This window comes from Motacilla alba, chromosome 3 (genome assembly GCF_015832195.1).
Source record: "Motacilla alba alba isolate MOTALB_02 chromosome 3, Motacilla_alba_V1.0_pri, whole genome shotgun sequence".
Taxonomy (NCBI): Eukaryota; Metazoa; Chordata; class Aves; order Passeriformes; family Motacillidae; genus Motacilla; species Motacilla alba.
The window spans coordinates 29,924,174-29,939,983 of NC_052018.1; the positions used below are offsets into that span (position 1 = coordinate 29,924,174).

At 39.3% G+C, this 15,810-nt stretch overlaps 1 protein-coding gene across 6 annotated transcripts in view; it reads right to left on the minus strand.

The window, feature by feature from the left end:
- Positions 1-4,158: 4,158 nt before the first annotated feature.
- OGFRL1 (opioid growth factor receptor like 1) overlaps positions 4,159-15,810 on the minus strand; it is an 87,129-nt gene continuing 75,477 nt past the window's right edge. For all 6 annotated transcript variants that reach the window (XM_038130798.1, XM_038130797.1, XM_038130796.1 and 3 more), the window contains 4 exons: positions 13,512-13,590; positions 13,355-13,421; positions 13,067-13,212; positions 4,159-11,036 (listed from right to left, as the gene is read on the minus strand). In XM_038130798.1, coding sequence (XP_037986726.1) covers positions 10,277-11,036; positions 13,067-13,212; positions 13,355-13,421; positions 13,512-13,590 — 1,052 coding nt within the window. In that variant the 3' untranslated portion in view covers positions 4,159-10,276. The remainder of the gene's footprint in view (positions 11,037-13,066; positions 13,213-13,354; positions 13,422-13,511; positions 13,591-15,810) is intronic.

Below are 15,810 nucleotides of genomic sequence, written 5' to 3' on the forward strand. Positions count from 1 at the left end.
TTCTATAAAGCACTTTTGGGACACATTCTTGCCAGCTTTATGGCACTGGGCGTCTATTACCATAAACAAACTCTAATACCTGAGTGTGGCCTTCTGGGAAATTTCATATAAAGCCACAGGAAGGCTCATTTTTGCAGCCTCCGACACCTCTGTCCTTAGAAGCAATGGTACTCCCTGTGCAGGCTGGGCCTGGGCCTGGCTCTCTTTTTCCCAAGGGATTGTGGCCTTCTCTTGCTGCTCCTCAGTGTTGGCAAGGCTGTGCCACCTGGCACAGGGGTCACGGGACTGTCACCATCTCTCCAGGTGAACGGAGCTTGGCAACAGGTGTCTGCATGGTCTAAAGGTGGGATAACAGCCAAGGCCTTGAAAATATGGACAATGATTGAGTAAAGAGTCCCAAGACATGCAACAATGCACAGATGGGCTACTCCCTATCGTTTAAACAGGGCAATGCGAAAGCTGGGAGAAGCCGCTTCTGCTTTGGAAAAGGAAGCAGGAGCTGAGCAAGGAAAGAACAGTAAGCAACAGGTACCTGCTGCAGCCTGGAATGTAGTGTTCCCTCCAGGACCAGGCAGTATAGTGCAGCCTTAGAGGAGGTCAAGTGCTGGGAATTGCCTCAAAATTCAACCTTATGAAAGGGTCAAATCTGGGGAGGAAGAGGAAAAACCAAATGCTTCCTGTAGATCCAGCTTTCCTCATTGAAGAGCTGGGTGTGATCACCTCCACAGCAGTGCCTGTGGCCATGCAGGACACAGCCACTAGTGCCATTTACACAGGTCACCTCCATGGTGTTGGGCACTCACAGATCCGGGCAGGATCACTGACAAGTGCCAGCTTTGGGCGCGGTGTGGTGGTGACTGAGGAGGAGTGAGAAGCAACCACCGGGTGGGGGGGGCGGGGTGTTGTTAAGGTGTGCCAGCATAACAAAGGGGTTATTTTGACTTTTTAAACTGAAAAAAAAAAAAGGCTCCATTATCACAGTGTCCTGACCATAAAAGAGAAAAGGGGAAAAATAGGAAGAAACTTAAATAGAGTTAAAATACAGGGGTCCATATTAATCTTTTCAAATCTGACTGAAGAACTGGACTGCTTCTGAGCTTCCTCTTGATGCAGAGAAACCCTTCACAGATTTCCCAAGACCATCTGTTAATTAAGTATTAGCATTAGGTGCCTTGTAGTTTTGAACAATTCTACTGAATTTCTGCATTTTCAGTTAACTAAGTACTACAGATCTGCCTACAATGGACTGAGGGTCCCATATAGGACCGAAAATCCCAAGACCTAGTTCTCAGAGGTAATTCAAGGCTCTAATTTCAGCTGCCAGTTTGGATGCTGAGAAATCAAGGCTTCCTTGTGTAAGCTTTCAGAGGAAATTGGAGAAATGAAAATGTAAAGTTTCTTTTTTTTTTTTTTTCTATTCTGAAATTTGAAACAGCTATCACAAAATGTTTATAACCATACATAGTCCTCAATAAATGTGTAAACCTGGAAGGAACTATGCATGAATTATGTCTGATTTATACATTAAATAAAAATAGAAAGAGCCAGTTGAATTTTAAACATTCCCCCACATTCAGTAAGACTGAAATTACAATGTCGATAGAATATTTCCTGCAAGAATGTCTAATGGACTGCATATACAATATAAAAATATTTTAAAAGCATTCTGCAAGTTTATCAGATGAGGTAAATACTTGGGCTTAATTAAACCTTCTTAAATTGGCTTTTCACTGTGAAAAGTAGTTTTATTTTTAACCTCACCCCATAAAGTCCAGTCCGAGATTAAATATAAGGAAAGATCTGAGCTGCCATTAATTGCTGCAAGTTACTGCTCTTGGACAGGTCAATAAACTCACAGGGCACATAAAAGCCTTCAGGAATCAGACCCTAGGGGTGAGGCAGGACAATCCCCACCCCAGCCCTGGATCCTGACCAGACCCCTCTGAGGAGGTCAAATCTTCAGCTCATCTCCTTTTGGGGCAATGAAGTGTGTTGGATTACAGCATCTTTGGAGAGGTAGGAGCAGGGCCATGACTCTGGCCCTCAACTCTGCCTGTGCCAGCCAGGAGTGACAGCCTTCCAAGGTGCAGACAAAGCACCTTGGGCACCAGTGTTTCTAAACATCCAATCCACCTGCCCCCACTGAAGAGAGACACATTTTAAAGAACAGGTTTTAAAGAACAGGTTTCACGGAGCTGAAGCTCCACTTCCCTTATAGGTATAGATGAGTCAAAATAGTCATGCTAAAGTTTTGCCTACAATGTAATGCAACTCTGAAGATACACAAATGTAACACCCAAAAAGCAATGCCATTATGTGTCTTTATTTAGTTGCAAAATACTTTGGAACCTAGTTTTACTGCTTCTTTGGAGGAATATTTTTAAACTGCAGATACTCTCCAGTCATACTTACTGATTTAACTTTGCAGGGATAATGTTTGGCCTGATTAACCTCAAAGAATGAAGATATTTAATATTTTTTCTTCCAGTTTATTACCTGTCCCTGGCAAACAAAGCAAAATACATCAATTAAAATGTAATTTAAGAAGAATATTCCCAGGTTTGGTTAACTAAATCACATTTTTGCAGTTAATGTGGCCTTTACAGATGTAAAGGATCAGGATCATCGAACTAAAACAGTCTCATCCCAGTTTTATGGCACAGCTCTGTTAGAAAAGTATTTCAGTGGAACAATTTCAAAGCAAAACTTTGTGGTTTAGCTCCCTAAACCACATGGGTAGTTGCCATTTATTTTGGCTGTCTCCACCACTGCTCTCTGTGTAACAGAAGTGCTTCCCAACTCACCTTGCATAGACACAAGCACTGCCACTTCGGTCCCTCCTTGCGTGCTCTCCCCTCCACTGCAGAACTGAGCTCTGTGTGTCACCATCACCCCAGCAGGTGGAAATTCCCTAGATTTTACCCCCCAAAATAAAGCAAAGGAGGTGAATGGATGCCCTGGGAGATACAGGTGGGAGGGACAGACAGGCAGCTCCCTCCCGGGCTGACAGGCTGTGTGGCCGTGCTCCATGCAGGTGCCTGCCCTAGGGCCGGGGGGAGGCGGTGGGCGAGGCACTGGGTGCTGGCTCATCAGCCCCTTGTTGCACCTCCTCCAGGAGCTGCTCAGGCTTAATTTAATTAAGGGCCAGCTAAATTCGGGATATCAGTTTAGGCTCTTACTCTTGGAACAAGCACCAACAAAACTTCACAAGTGGCTCTGGCACCCAGGAGGGTCTGTGCTCACACAAGAGCAGCACTTTTACTGCAGACGTGCTCAAGGTCTGGAGTTGCAGGTGCTTCAGCCAGCAACATAAGGAAGGGTTTCCACAGAGGCCCTGGCCCTTTTTGGTGCAGTTCACGCTCCCAGGGCAGTGGAGGGTGACTGCCTGACAGCCCGTCTTTGCCGAGGCACAGATGAGCCACAGCAGCTGCCTCAGGGAGCTGTAGCTGAGTTTTCTGGGGAGACCAACACACTGACAAGCAATGATATTGGCTACGAGTTCAGTGCCAACCCTGGGTGACCTGACAACACAGAAGTAGGTTTATAGAGCCATCTTAACACCAAGCTTGATTTGAGACACAGACCACATGGGAAGTCCTCCTTCAGTGTGAGGAGAACCTGTTTTTCCTCTTTAAGAAGAAACATGTGAGATTAGGAAACCCTTTCCAAATCTGCTGGGCTCTTTATAGAGCTTTATACATCTACAGTCACACCATGTGACTAACAGCTTACTGCAAAACCAGAACTGAAGCCATCCAATCCTACAGCTTCAGCACAGGATAAATAAAACCAGCAGGTTAAATGTTTCCCTGCTACATTTAAGCAGCAGTAGCCTGGTTTTGACACTGCTCCAGACAGTTTATGCCTGCATGATCATAGTGGATATTTTACTCTTTAAAGTTAAGTGTTTTGATAGTATATATTTTTCTTAATTTAAAAAACTAACCATGGACTTTTAGAAAAGCAGACTCTGGGCCTTCCCTCATTCCTCTACTATCTATGGTCATTTTGCCACTGACAACGAAAAAAGGAGGACCAGAGCCTTTAGTTCCCTACTTTTAAGTGTAAATATATTTACAGAAGACTTTACAAACAAGCGCCAAACAGCAATTGCACATTATTACAGCTACACAATATTTGTACATGTTGCTAAAACAATGCTGCTAAATGAAGAAGCTTTATTAGTTGAGTTTTTGGCTGCTGTTATTAAAAATATATTTACCTGAAAGGAAATCCAAGTATTTCATTTTACAAATGATTTAAAATATAGCAGTAAGCAACATAAACTATTGCTTTTTATGTTTATACATTTTTTTGGCATAACACTGCCATACAGATACAGAATTATAAAATATCTCTTTATAGTGCATTACAAATCCAGAAACTGGTTACCACTCCACCACATACACATGGTATTGGTACTACCAAACATGCATGGCATTCTGTAATTAAACACTGCAAAGGAATACAGAGAAGAGAGCAGGACCATTCATAAAAAACTGACATAGAGCTGTTCCATTTTGCAAGTAAAAATTGTTGGGCTTTGGGGTTTTTTCTTTTTACTGCACTTTTTTCTTAGAATACATTTCAACAATGAAGTCTATGATATTTTCAAATTTTATCAGTGCAAAACTACACTTAATCATCTGTTGCCAAAATCAAACTGCATAAAGGGCAAACAACCGTGGAACACCTTAAAACACAGAAAAATAAAGAGCAACTGATGATTAGCAAACATGCTTCAGTAGACCCAAAAATATAAGTGCCATAACCTTTTTCACTGCAAAACAATAATTTTCACATGGTTAGCCACAGTAGTAAGTACATTCAGTATATTTCACAATAAACTTTAGTTGATGAATACACCACTGAACTTGTAAGCGTGGTAAAATTAAAGAGCCACATTTCTAAGAAGAAATGAGGTCTCTGTTGAATTGATTTCTACAGCTTTTGAACTACATTTTAAGGAGTCCATTACGTACAGCATGTAATAAACCTGTCCTTTAAAGTAAATTCTTGCTTTCAACAAAGGTCTTAACTAAGTGTACTTAAGAACAAGAGCTGAAAAGTGAACACAGCTTTCAAGAAAAGAAACAGTTCATAGCCAATACTGAGCACAAAGATATTAGAGACACAATGTGCACTCCCCTTGGAGAACTGCATCTAAAAATCTGTAAATAGTGAAACTAAGGTGTTGACTGTGATGCGAATTAAGGGGGGTTGAATATGCTTAGGCCTTTTTTTACCCATTTTCAGGCTCCGACAGCCATAAAAAAATACCTTTTGACCAGTTACTCCAATTACAATTGGAAATGTGAACACGTATCAAAACAAATTACCAAAATGTGGAATGATGTCCATCTTCTATATGATCACAATGCTAGATTCATTGATGCTGGTTGCTCCAAATCCAGAGGTAGCTCAACCATATGTGGGCTAGGAATAGGTTTTCCATTTGACTGATTTTACTTTTACACTGGTAAGAAAAAAATAAATCAACCCTGTTCTGCAGTTGGAATCTGACTTTTAACACTTCATCTACACTTTTAGCATTAGTCTGCAAAAGGATTTATGTGCAAATATGTATTCAGAAGGAATAAGTAAGGTAGCATTGTCATCAGCTTAGGACAAGTTTCTGCCTAAACAGACATCTTCTGCCTGAAAACAGAAGAAACATGGGACATTTTCTGCCTAAACAGGTATTTTGTCATTAGAATCTCCCATGGCGTTTAAAAACTGATTTGAAGTGGATTACTCTTCATCTTACAGTACTTTTACTACTGTGTTCAAATGCAGTAGCAATTCTTTAACAAACAGATCTGAGACAAATAAAAGATCACCTTCTCCACACAAAACACTATTAAAACACAGAACTCACAGCCACAAGGGACTGAAGAGGCTGAAAGAAACCATGAGTTCAAAACCAAAAAATTCCTGGAGAAAAATGGGGTCACTGTATCATTTCTTTGTTTCACAGCGTCTTTTGGTGGCCAGCACTGGAGGCAGGACACAAGGCTAGAAATATCTTTGGTTCTGATCCCCACTGGCAATTCTGAAGACAACATACATCATCAGCATGATATTGTCACACTTTTATTAATGGCAAAATTTGCTTCACACACTTGCATCTTATTCATAAATACAGCTTTTGTCAAGCAAATTCAGTATTATATGTCTCCTGCAAAAGTGTGGTGTAAAAAATTACGTTTTGACCTAAACATATATAACACTAAATTGTGATCAGTACCATCACAATAGTCAGAAGAAAGGGGAGGAATAACCTCTCAATTAAACAGATAGACATAAATTTTATTTAGAAACAAACAAGAGCTGTTTTTTGTTTAAATCCAGTAAATGTCACTTGTCTTACCTCACTGGACCATCCATCAATGTTGTACAGAGCTTTTAAGGTCTGTAAACCTTCTGTTTATAGTACAGATATATGCAACTGCAGATTATTAGTATTATCCTGGAACAGTTCAGGGAGGCTTACACTAGGTTACATGAAATATTAACAATGATTGTACAAATACCTAATACATTAGAGTGCTGCAATCTTAGAGCAGGAAACTGAGGAGCTGACCCATGCCAGGGAACAGCTCTCAAAGGATTATTGCACTTATTTTTAGCATCCTTCAAGATTTTATTTGAGCAACATGAACACAAAGACCTCAGACCTGCTCCTAGATACGTGGACACATGTAACTACTCTTTTGCTCTGAATGGTCTGTGCTGCACACCTCATGTACCCAAGCCTTCAGTCTCTACACCAACACAGTATCAGGTACTGAGGCACACTTGTGTCTGGCACAGAAGGGCACAGAGCTGTAACTAACCTTAAAGTGCTGCATTTTTGCATGATTTATATGATCACCTTGTGTGTACTCATCTGTGTACTCAGTAACATTGTTCCAAGTGGCATATTTCATATCCCCTCGCCATAAGATCCTTGAAATCAAATTCACAGGTACGTGCATGTACACACTACTCCAGTTTAACAGTACCAGAGGCTACTCAGATGTACTTACTTGGGAAGAACCTTCATATGGAAGGTTCTGTTCAATTAACATATGAACAGCTCAGATTCTAGTCTAACACTGGGCCAAGATACACTATTGTAATAAGTACACAGAAATCCCTGAATACTTAAGCATACAGCAAGACAAAAAGAAATTTAACAGTAAGCAAATGACTTGACTTTCTTTGCATACCCTCAGTTACTGAAGCAATGGTTAACCACCTATGTACTGGTATCTATGAGAATACAATCATTTCAACACACATATATACTGTATATATACTGTAAACCTGAAAACCAATACTTAGAAACTTCAAGCACGGGGTGCTTCTGGTTGCTAAGGCCATGATTCTGTAACAAAAATGCATACAGTGCACCCACTTGATCCTCACAAATCTCAATGGGACGCTTCGCTGTATGATTGCCCTGCAATAAATCCTTCTTTTAATACTTGCAAAATCAGAAAAAAACAATTCCTCTATGAAAAGAATGATAAACTGTCAAATTTTACTTGGAGCAGAATTTGTTAGTTAAAGCTGAAGTCCCATGGGAGTAATTCTGTTGATAAAGCTGTAAAACAAGGATTAGAGAGTGTAGGAGCCCACCTGACACAAACACCCTCACTTATATAGTCCCCATAGGTCTTTGTAGGCAAGTGATATGCCACTACTCTTCTACAAAAACTGAAAGAAATATACTGAGTTGCAGATTTAAAAAAAAATAAATTGCAGAGTTAATACAGATTTAAGTACCAAAGTTCTTGATAATATTTTCAGATACCTTGGCTCCTTAATGAAGGCAGCTTGGTCAGATTAAACGTATTTTAAGTACTTAATTATGAATGTTGAACCAGTAAGCATTTTGAAGTGTTTCATATGTCATGATAATGGAATACTGCAGAGTAATCTTCTGGATGTGCATCCCAAGAACTTTGTTTAAAATCAGGGGGCAAGATTTCTCTTTTTTTTATTCAGTAGACAAAAGATCTCCTGAGGTCACTGATGTTCAATCAAATTACACTATAAATATAATAACACCTTTGTCATCCCTTATTTCACATCAGTACTCCACATTTTCTGTAAAGTGTTTAAAATTAATATGAAGTTCATAAATTGAAGGCTCTGTATAGCTTCTTATGCTATAGTTATGCTCCTTATACACAAGGTATCAATTTTCCCTATGATACTCAAAAAATAACTATGTAAGAACAACTCTAGGAAGTTTGCACAGTTAGGCACTCAAGACTGAAGAAGTCATAGGCAGAAAATGAAGTGTCCTCCCTTTGCATACGTGGAGGGGTAGAGTTCTTAACTACACAGACCAGTTTTATCACAGCACTTCCTTCCCATTCCGTTCTGAAGGTCAGAGGTGAACACAAACAAGGGAATCCCAGTTCATGTCCAGGGAATTGTGAAAAGCTTCTCGGGATCTTTCTGCCTCTAAAAAGGTGGTGGCTGGAATTCTTTGGGGCATTTCTGCTCAGACAGAGTTAATGCCTACTTGAATGATCCAGGTTACCCTAAAAAAAAATCCATGTATATAAGTTCCTTTCCTCACAAGTCAGCACAGAAGGAGAAATAAAATACATCTTCCTTCTTCTCTGCTTCTTTAGGATGGAAAGAGTCTAATCTTTTTCCATAGGTACCAAGACCCCTAACTGCCACTCTACTTGATCCCAAGAACCAGTGCTACCTGGAGAAAAAAACGGATGATGCATTGCCATGACGGGCACTGGCAAAACAGAATAGAGGACATTTTGTCTATGCTCTGAAACCCCTGAAAACTTCATCATTTAGAGTTATAATACTTGAATAAAGTCCTGTAGCATTTTGATGCTCAAACTGTAGTCAGCCTCTTGCCTTATAACATTTAATCAGCAATACATTAAAGGCAGTGGATAATATGTACACTTTTAAACAGAAAATACATACAGAAGTTTTAGACTATTTTAGAACTGTAGGAAGTGTGAATTGCACCTGCATTATTTTTTAATTCATATTCTGCACAACTGACTTGCTGGGTACTATCATTTGACTTGAACAGTAGAAAATCAGAAGAAGCTGCTCAGGGAGAGCAAACAGTTCTTTGGTAGAAGCTGGGAAAGATCTTAATAGTGAAACTCCTACTTGTTGGGCTCCAGCCCAGCCAACAGACTGGCGTGCCTTAAGTTTACATTGTTTATCAAAGTAACATAAAACTGTGAGAGTCTTATGATAGAGAGGAAAGAGAGGAAAGAGACATCTGGAAAGAAGTATGAGGATTGCCTTTGCCTCTGAAACCAGCGACAGGTGACTGCATTGTGCAGATTCTACCCAAAACTGGCCAGGAAACATCGAAGTTCAAGTAAGACCCAACTAGCAATGCCTGTTGACCTTTTCTCTGATGGCTTTGCTGATAAGGCAGTGCTCTGTGGTAAGGACACTGTTATTCAGCTGTCCAGAGGTTTTCCAGGTGCTGATCCCACTTGGGGGAGTCGTCTTACTACAGCTGAGTAACAGAGAGCTTTCAAACTGAGACCAAATTAGAGAGATCAAAGAGATCCCTCCCTCCAGATTAGTTGTAACAAATGAGTCAAGAGAAGGGAGAATTTAACAGGGACTAAAAGAAGTCTAAAGTGCAGCTTCCCTTGTATCCAAAAACTGTGGATACAGTTGCTTTTAAGTTAAAACTTTTATTCAAGGTACAGTGATTCCCAGCTGTACAGGACATGATATATGCTATCCATTGTTAAGTGCCTCCAACAAAGATGCTAATCTAAGCTAAAAGATACTGTGCAAATACTGCTATTAATCATGACCACAGTTCCTAAAAAAAATAACCACTAGGGTAAAAAACTGTGGTTTTGAAATAATTTCTAGTAATTTCCTAAATGGAAAACAAAACTTAAAGCAAACTTACAGGAAACTTAAAAATTTTGATGTTCCAAGGCTGTTTAGTTGTTACACTTTATTTTTTTTTTCAATGCTGGATGAATTTTAAAAAGTAGATAAGCTTTTCTGTGCAATCTGTCTGGAAAAGATAATGAATTTCTTAGCTCTCAATACACACAATTGTTTTAAAGAGACACACCTGGCTGACTGCTGATAAACTGAGGTTGAAAAAACCAAAACTCATTAACCTAACAGTAGCCTAATCTGATGCATTTGCAACAAGCATAGTCTTGTAAACTAATATTGGATGGAAATTTCAACCAAAATTAAGAAGCAATGAATAATTTGCTTCATTCAAAGTGAAACAAAGATGTTTTAAATCTCAGACTCATGGTTTGAGCTCATCCTTAGTTTTTGTGGTGGTCCCCCCTGAAAGTGTATCCTTATCAAGGTTATCTTGTAGATCTGCTGATGGGTCATTTGAAGAATTCTCAGTGTTACATAAATCTTCCTCTGTAACGCCAGGGTGATTTCCACAGTCATTGTTCAGATTTTCATCATCTTTTCTGGAGTAAGAAGCGTCCTCCTTTCTGTCTGAATTATCGTGAATTTCTTCTGATTTTGAAAGTTGACTGGTATCAATGTCACTGTTCTTTTCACTGTTGTTCTGCCTAACAGCATCACAGTTCACTTCTTGTTCATCCTGATCATTTTCTTCCCCGTTTTTTGTGAATTCTACCTTTCTTTCTTCAGTTAGTTTACCAGCTGAGCTTCCACTTGCCAATGTATTCTTAGGCTCTTTTGGTTTCTTATGCTTAGAAATATGACTATTGGGAATAGAAACTGGAGATGCTGGCTTTTTATTTGCTTTGCTTCCCTCTGACTTCTGTTTTCTTGGGGGTCCCCAGATAAAATGCTCTGAGGGCGTATAATGCTGCTGGGCAAATCTCAGCAGTTTCCTCCTTTCTCTTCTGTCTCTAATAGTATACACAAAATATTCTAGAGCACTTTGCTTAATGTTGGGAATGGTGTCTTCCACAAGAGCTTCATGCAGAATAAATTTTACCAGGGGAGATTTGAAACTCTCATATCCAAGTTCACCAAGACTTTTCAGAATTCGAGTGATTCTCAAGTAGTTATGTTGAGACCTTTGAAAGAAATGGGTAAAAAAGAATTCTATTGAATCAGAAAAAAAAAACCACTTTACAAATACAAAACTGGAACTGCAATTCCTCAGTCCTTTTTATCACTTCAGATATGTACTTCAGACTTCCTATATTTTCTCAAAGCAGCTGAAGCTTACTAGCACCTCCTCTGCTAGGATGTTGTGAGTGAAAATTAGTGTTTGTAAAAACCACTGGGGGAGAGAGCTGAGAGCAAATAAAATCAAACGCACTGATTTTGATTCCTTCTGCTGTATGAGAAGGGCGACAAAGCTGGTGAAGGATCTGGAAGCTGTAAGTCCTACAAGGAGCAGCTAAAAGTAATGGGGTTCTTTATTCTGGAGCCACAAAGGCTCAGGGGAGACCTTATTGCTCTCTACAACTGCCTGAAAGGAGGCTGTGGCAAGGGGGGGTCAGTTTCTTGTCCAAGGCAACAAGTGACAGGACAAGGGGAAATAGCTTCAGGTTGCACCAAGCGGAGGTTCAGGTTGGGCATGAGGAAAATTTCTTCCCTGAAAGAGTGGTTAAGCATTGGAACAGGCTGCCCAGGGAAGTGGTGGAAACACCATTCCCAGAAGTGTTCAAAAGATGAGTAGATGTGGCACTTAACACTATGGTTTAGTTGATATGGTGGTGAGATGTGGCACTAAACGCTATGGTTTAGTTGATATGGTGGTGTTTGGTCAAAGATTGGACTCAATGATCTGAGGTTTTTTCTCAACCTTAATGATTCTATGCTGTTCTCCTTTTGGGGAGAAAACCCAGTTGCTTTGTAAACGGAAGGGTTTGTAATGTATTTATAGTGTTTGTAGTGTATTTATAGTGCAGCTATGGAACAGGGTTCATTGCACTTCACTCAAGTTATTTAAAAGCTGGGTCTCCAGTCTAGACTAGCACTGCACTACTGATACAGTCAGTGCTGGGGAAAAACAGGCACCTCTGGAGAGTAAGTCCCACTGTTGTAGGAAATATCAAAGAGAAAATGAATTAATTGTCTTCTGCAAGTGCTTGTGCCTCACAAGGTCTTTCCCTTGTGAGGCACACCTTAGTAAGCAGTAAAACTTTTAAGTTTGGATTTTAGATGGATAAAATCAGGCAAAGAGAATCCCAAATCCTGACTTAAAACTGAAGCTACTCACCGGAAAGAACAGGAGTGAAAGCATGCAGTAACATTTGGGCTTCCTGAAAACCTGTTTTATCTGTGGCCTGAGTCTGAGTATTGGCTCATATAAGGTTTATGTAAAATTATTAACAAATTATTCCCACTATTCACTTGGAATCCATCAGCAAGTGTACCTACAAGCTTTTATCAGGACAGGAGAACAAAATGCTGCAAGAAAACATCCTGAAGCTCTAAGGTTAGAGATATTAGGAAAGTAAAATTTGAAAAAAGGTTTTGGTACAATTAATCTGTATGAGACAAAATTCAGTGCACGCTTAGGATCCACACAATACCACAATGTAAAGCTACAGATATAATTTGCTGAACATTGGGCCAAGGCTTGACATAACATGATTAAACCTTTCCAGATCAGCATTTCAATTAAAAATATTTAAATACAAAGGATTTCATGTTTTGAAGAGTGAGGGAATTCTTGTCACTTAACTTTTGTACAGGTGTGGAAAATTTAATCTTTCTCAAAAAGAAATGTAAATACAAAGATAAGCCGCCTGTTTTTTCCTAAGTGAGAAGCAGCACTTTGGGACTGGGTGAAAACAAATTCAGTACCATGACAAATTAGTTTGGAGCTGGCATCTTCTTCAATACCATCTACAGTTGTATTTTCAAGAAATGCAATGATGTCAGTCCAGCTGGCAATGGGTGAGAAGAACAATCAAAAAAAAAGGGAAGGAGGAACATACAGAAAGAGGCACACACCAGGCATCAACTATTTACTTTTCCCTTTTTTTTTCCTGGCAGTCTTTGGAAAAAATATTTTTGGTTTCTCTAGAAAACAAAAGGATAAAGAGATTCTACAGCAATTCTAGCAAGTGAAGTGCATGTCATTACTTACTCATTCAAATGCTGAAATCTTTCTTGCCAGTTAGCAGCTCGTGCTACATTTCCAGTTTTATCAATTAGTTTTATTCCAAAAAACTCCAACATCATTTTGTAAGCCAAAAGGAATCTTCTAATTGCTTCTTTTGTTTTCTTGAATTCCTAATGGACAAAGAATATGTCCGAAATTCTTAGTGGCACTAAAGCAAGTAGTTCTGCATCATATAAGACAACTCTACATAACAAAAAGCAGTTATGTATTAAAATTACTGTGATGGTTTGTATGGAGCTCAATTTGAATTACCTCAATTTCATATGTAGTTAATTCTTTAGCATAGAAGTTCAGACCTTGTTCCCTTAGTGGAAAAAGCCTGTTAAAAGAAGAAGTGCATTATGGCTCAGTATAAAAACACTTAATCAAATTATTGCTTTGAAACAGAAATAGGTAATAATTGACCAACCACTGGATATAAGTGTGGTTATGTTCCAGTTTTTCATAGTCTCCTTTCCATTTATTTAGGACTTCTTCAATATAAACCCCTGCATAAAAATAATTTGAAAAACTGTTACAAATACATAAAATACATGCATGTTAAAACAATGACAGAACACATACTTTAATTGTCTTTCATATAATATGTGAAATAAGGTCTATTGCAGCCATAAATAAATTAATTTTAATTCAAAACTAATTTAGTTACTAAAAAATTAAAAAACAAGGTACTTATAAAATGTCAATATAAACAAAACCAACTGACTTATACTGGGCTACCAAAAAGTGAAGGTATGTGACAGCAACCTATGTAAAATATATCCAAGAATTCTCATGTCATAGATCCCTTTATCACACTGACTGAGAATTAACAAACTGCTCCTATAAAACACTGTACTGTGAATCACCTGTCATTGCTTTTATCTATCTATCAAATCTTCATAGAACAAAGCCTCAGCTCTTTAGGAAATCTCCCATACCAGGAATCTCTCCAGCTGCAAATACCATTATGATTGGGAAATCTTTCTCAATTAATAGTGGCCAAGCACAACACTGAGACTGTGCTCATGAAATTCAGTCATGAGCCAGGGCACTTTTCCAGGTACTACACAGATATACAAAGCACATAAAAGGATGGTGCTTGTTCCCAAAGCTGTACAATATCTTTCCACGAATGAGCACTGTGTTCATCTGTTTCTATTCTGAAACCAACAACAGTTTCAGTACTGCTGCACAGCATCTACCAAAGCCAAACAGCACAGGAAAAAAAACCAAAGCCCCATGTATACAGTCTCCTACTATACATTTAAGATGCCTCTTTGCCCAGTGAAAATTTCCATTTGGATCTCAACAGCAAAGGAGGACACATTTGATACTTTTATTTAAGAAGTGAAGAAAGCAGCTAGTCTAAGGGGCTCCTAAGTACATGGGATTTCTAGTGTAGGAAAAGCTGGAAAAGGACCTTGGAAAGAGGATCTTCACCATCACTGCATTGTATCCAACCTATATTTCATGTATTGGAGAACTTGCTGCTCAGTCCCAAGGCAGAGAGACAAACAGGCCAGCTCTGATCCAGAACCACAAGCTAAATCTGTAGGTCAAGGGACTACACTTCAGATGTTGTATTGCACTAGAAATGTTTTGGGGTTTTTTTTAACAACATTCTCCAGTACTTCAGTCCTTAACCTGGTAGCTGAGACTCCCTCTGAACACTCTCACAGATCCACAGATTTGGGTCAAGGTGGTGGTTACGATTTTCCATTCTCAAAACAAACTTCTGCATAGCCAGAGCTTACAGCCAACAACACATCAGCCTCCATGGCTTATCAGCTACCTTTGACATTATTAACTGTGGTATTCTCCTAGAATACCAAGAGAATTGTAATTCTTTACATATTTTGGGAGGGAAGCCCTCCTACAGCTTTCATGACTGTCTCTTTTTATAGCTAATCCTCTTGAACCGCTCCTTCATTTTTGACTTTAAATGAGTTCTTCCCCACAACCTTTTCTGTCTTTTAGTTCCAGACCCATATGGTCCCCAGGTTCACACAGACCTCACTGCCCTTAGCTTTCTTTCTATCTGTTCTCTGTGTAATGTCTCCCAAATCTGCTACTTCTTTACTGGCAATTCCCACCTCTTCTTGCAGTCAAGCTAAAACTGACTAAAAGCATCTGCCTATGGGTATCTAGATAAAGCGCAAGTCGGTCAAAGCAAAAGTCTTATCTTTCTTTCACAACCTGAGTTATCTTCTCACCTGCTAAGGGTATTACTGCTATCTTGTCTATAAACAGTTCTCATCTTCAACTTTTCTGTGTGTACATTTTTACAACCTTCTGTGTAACATTCTTTTCCAACCAGCTTCCTATCTGAACTCTCACACTTTGCATCTCAACTTTTTTTTCCTGACCTTGAAAAGTGCTTTCTTGTCATGCTTACACCTACCCTGAATGTTGCTGAATGCAGCTACCCTGAATGCTGGGAAGATCTTCTTTCTAGACTGTTACTTTTTTATACTGACCCTGTTTTTTTGCTTTGCATTCTTCCACTGTGAAACCCTGCTCTGTAACATCAAACAAAAACAATACACTTTCACTTCCAAAGCCTCTGTGACCTGTCCCTCACTACCTTATCAGAACCCATTTGTTGCTATGAGACTGATCCTGCTTCCAACAGGATTCTGCCTCAGAGGCAGCCTACACATCTCACTCCTTCTGCACTCCAACGTGCACTTCACTATTTCCTACCAAGCCACTCTCATGCTGAGAGG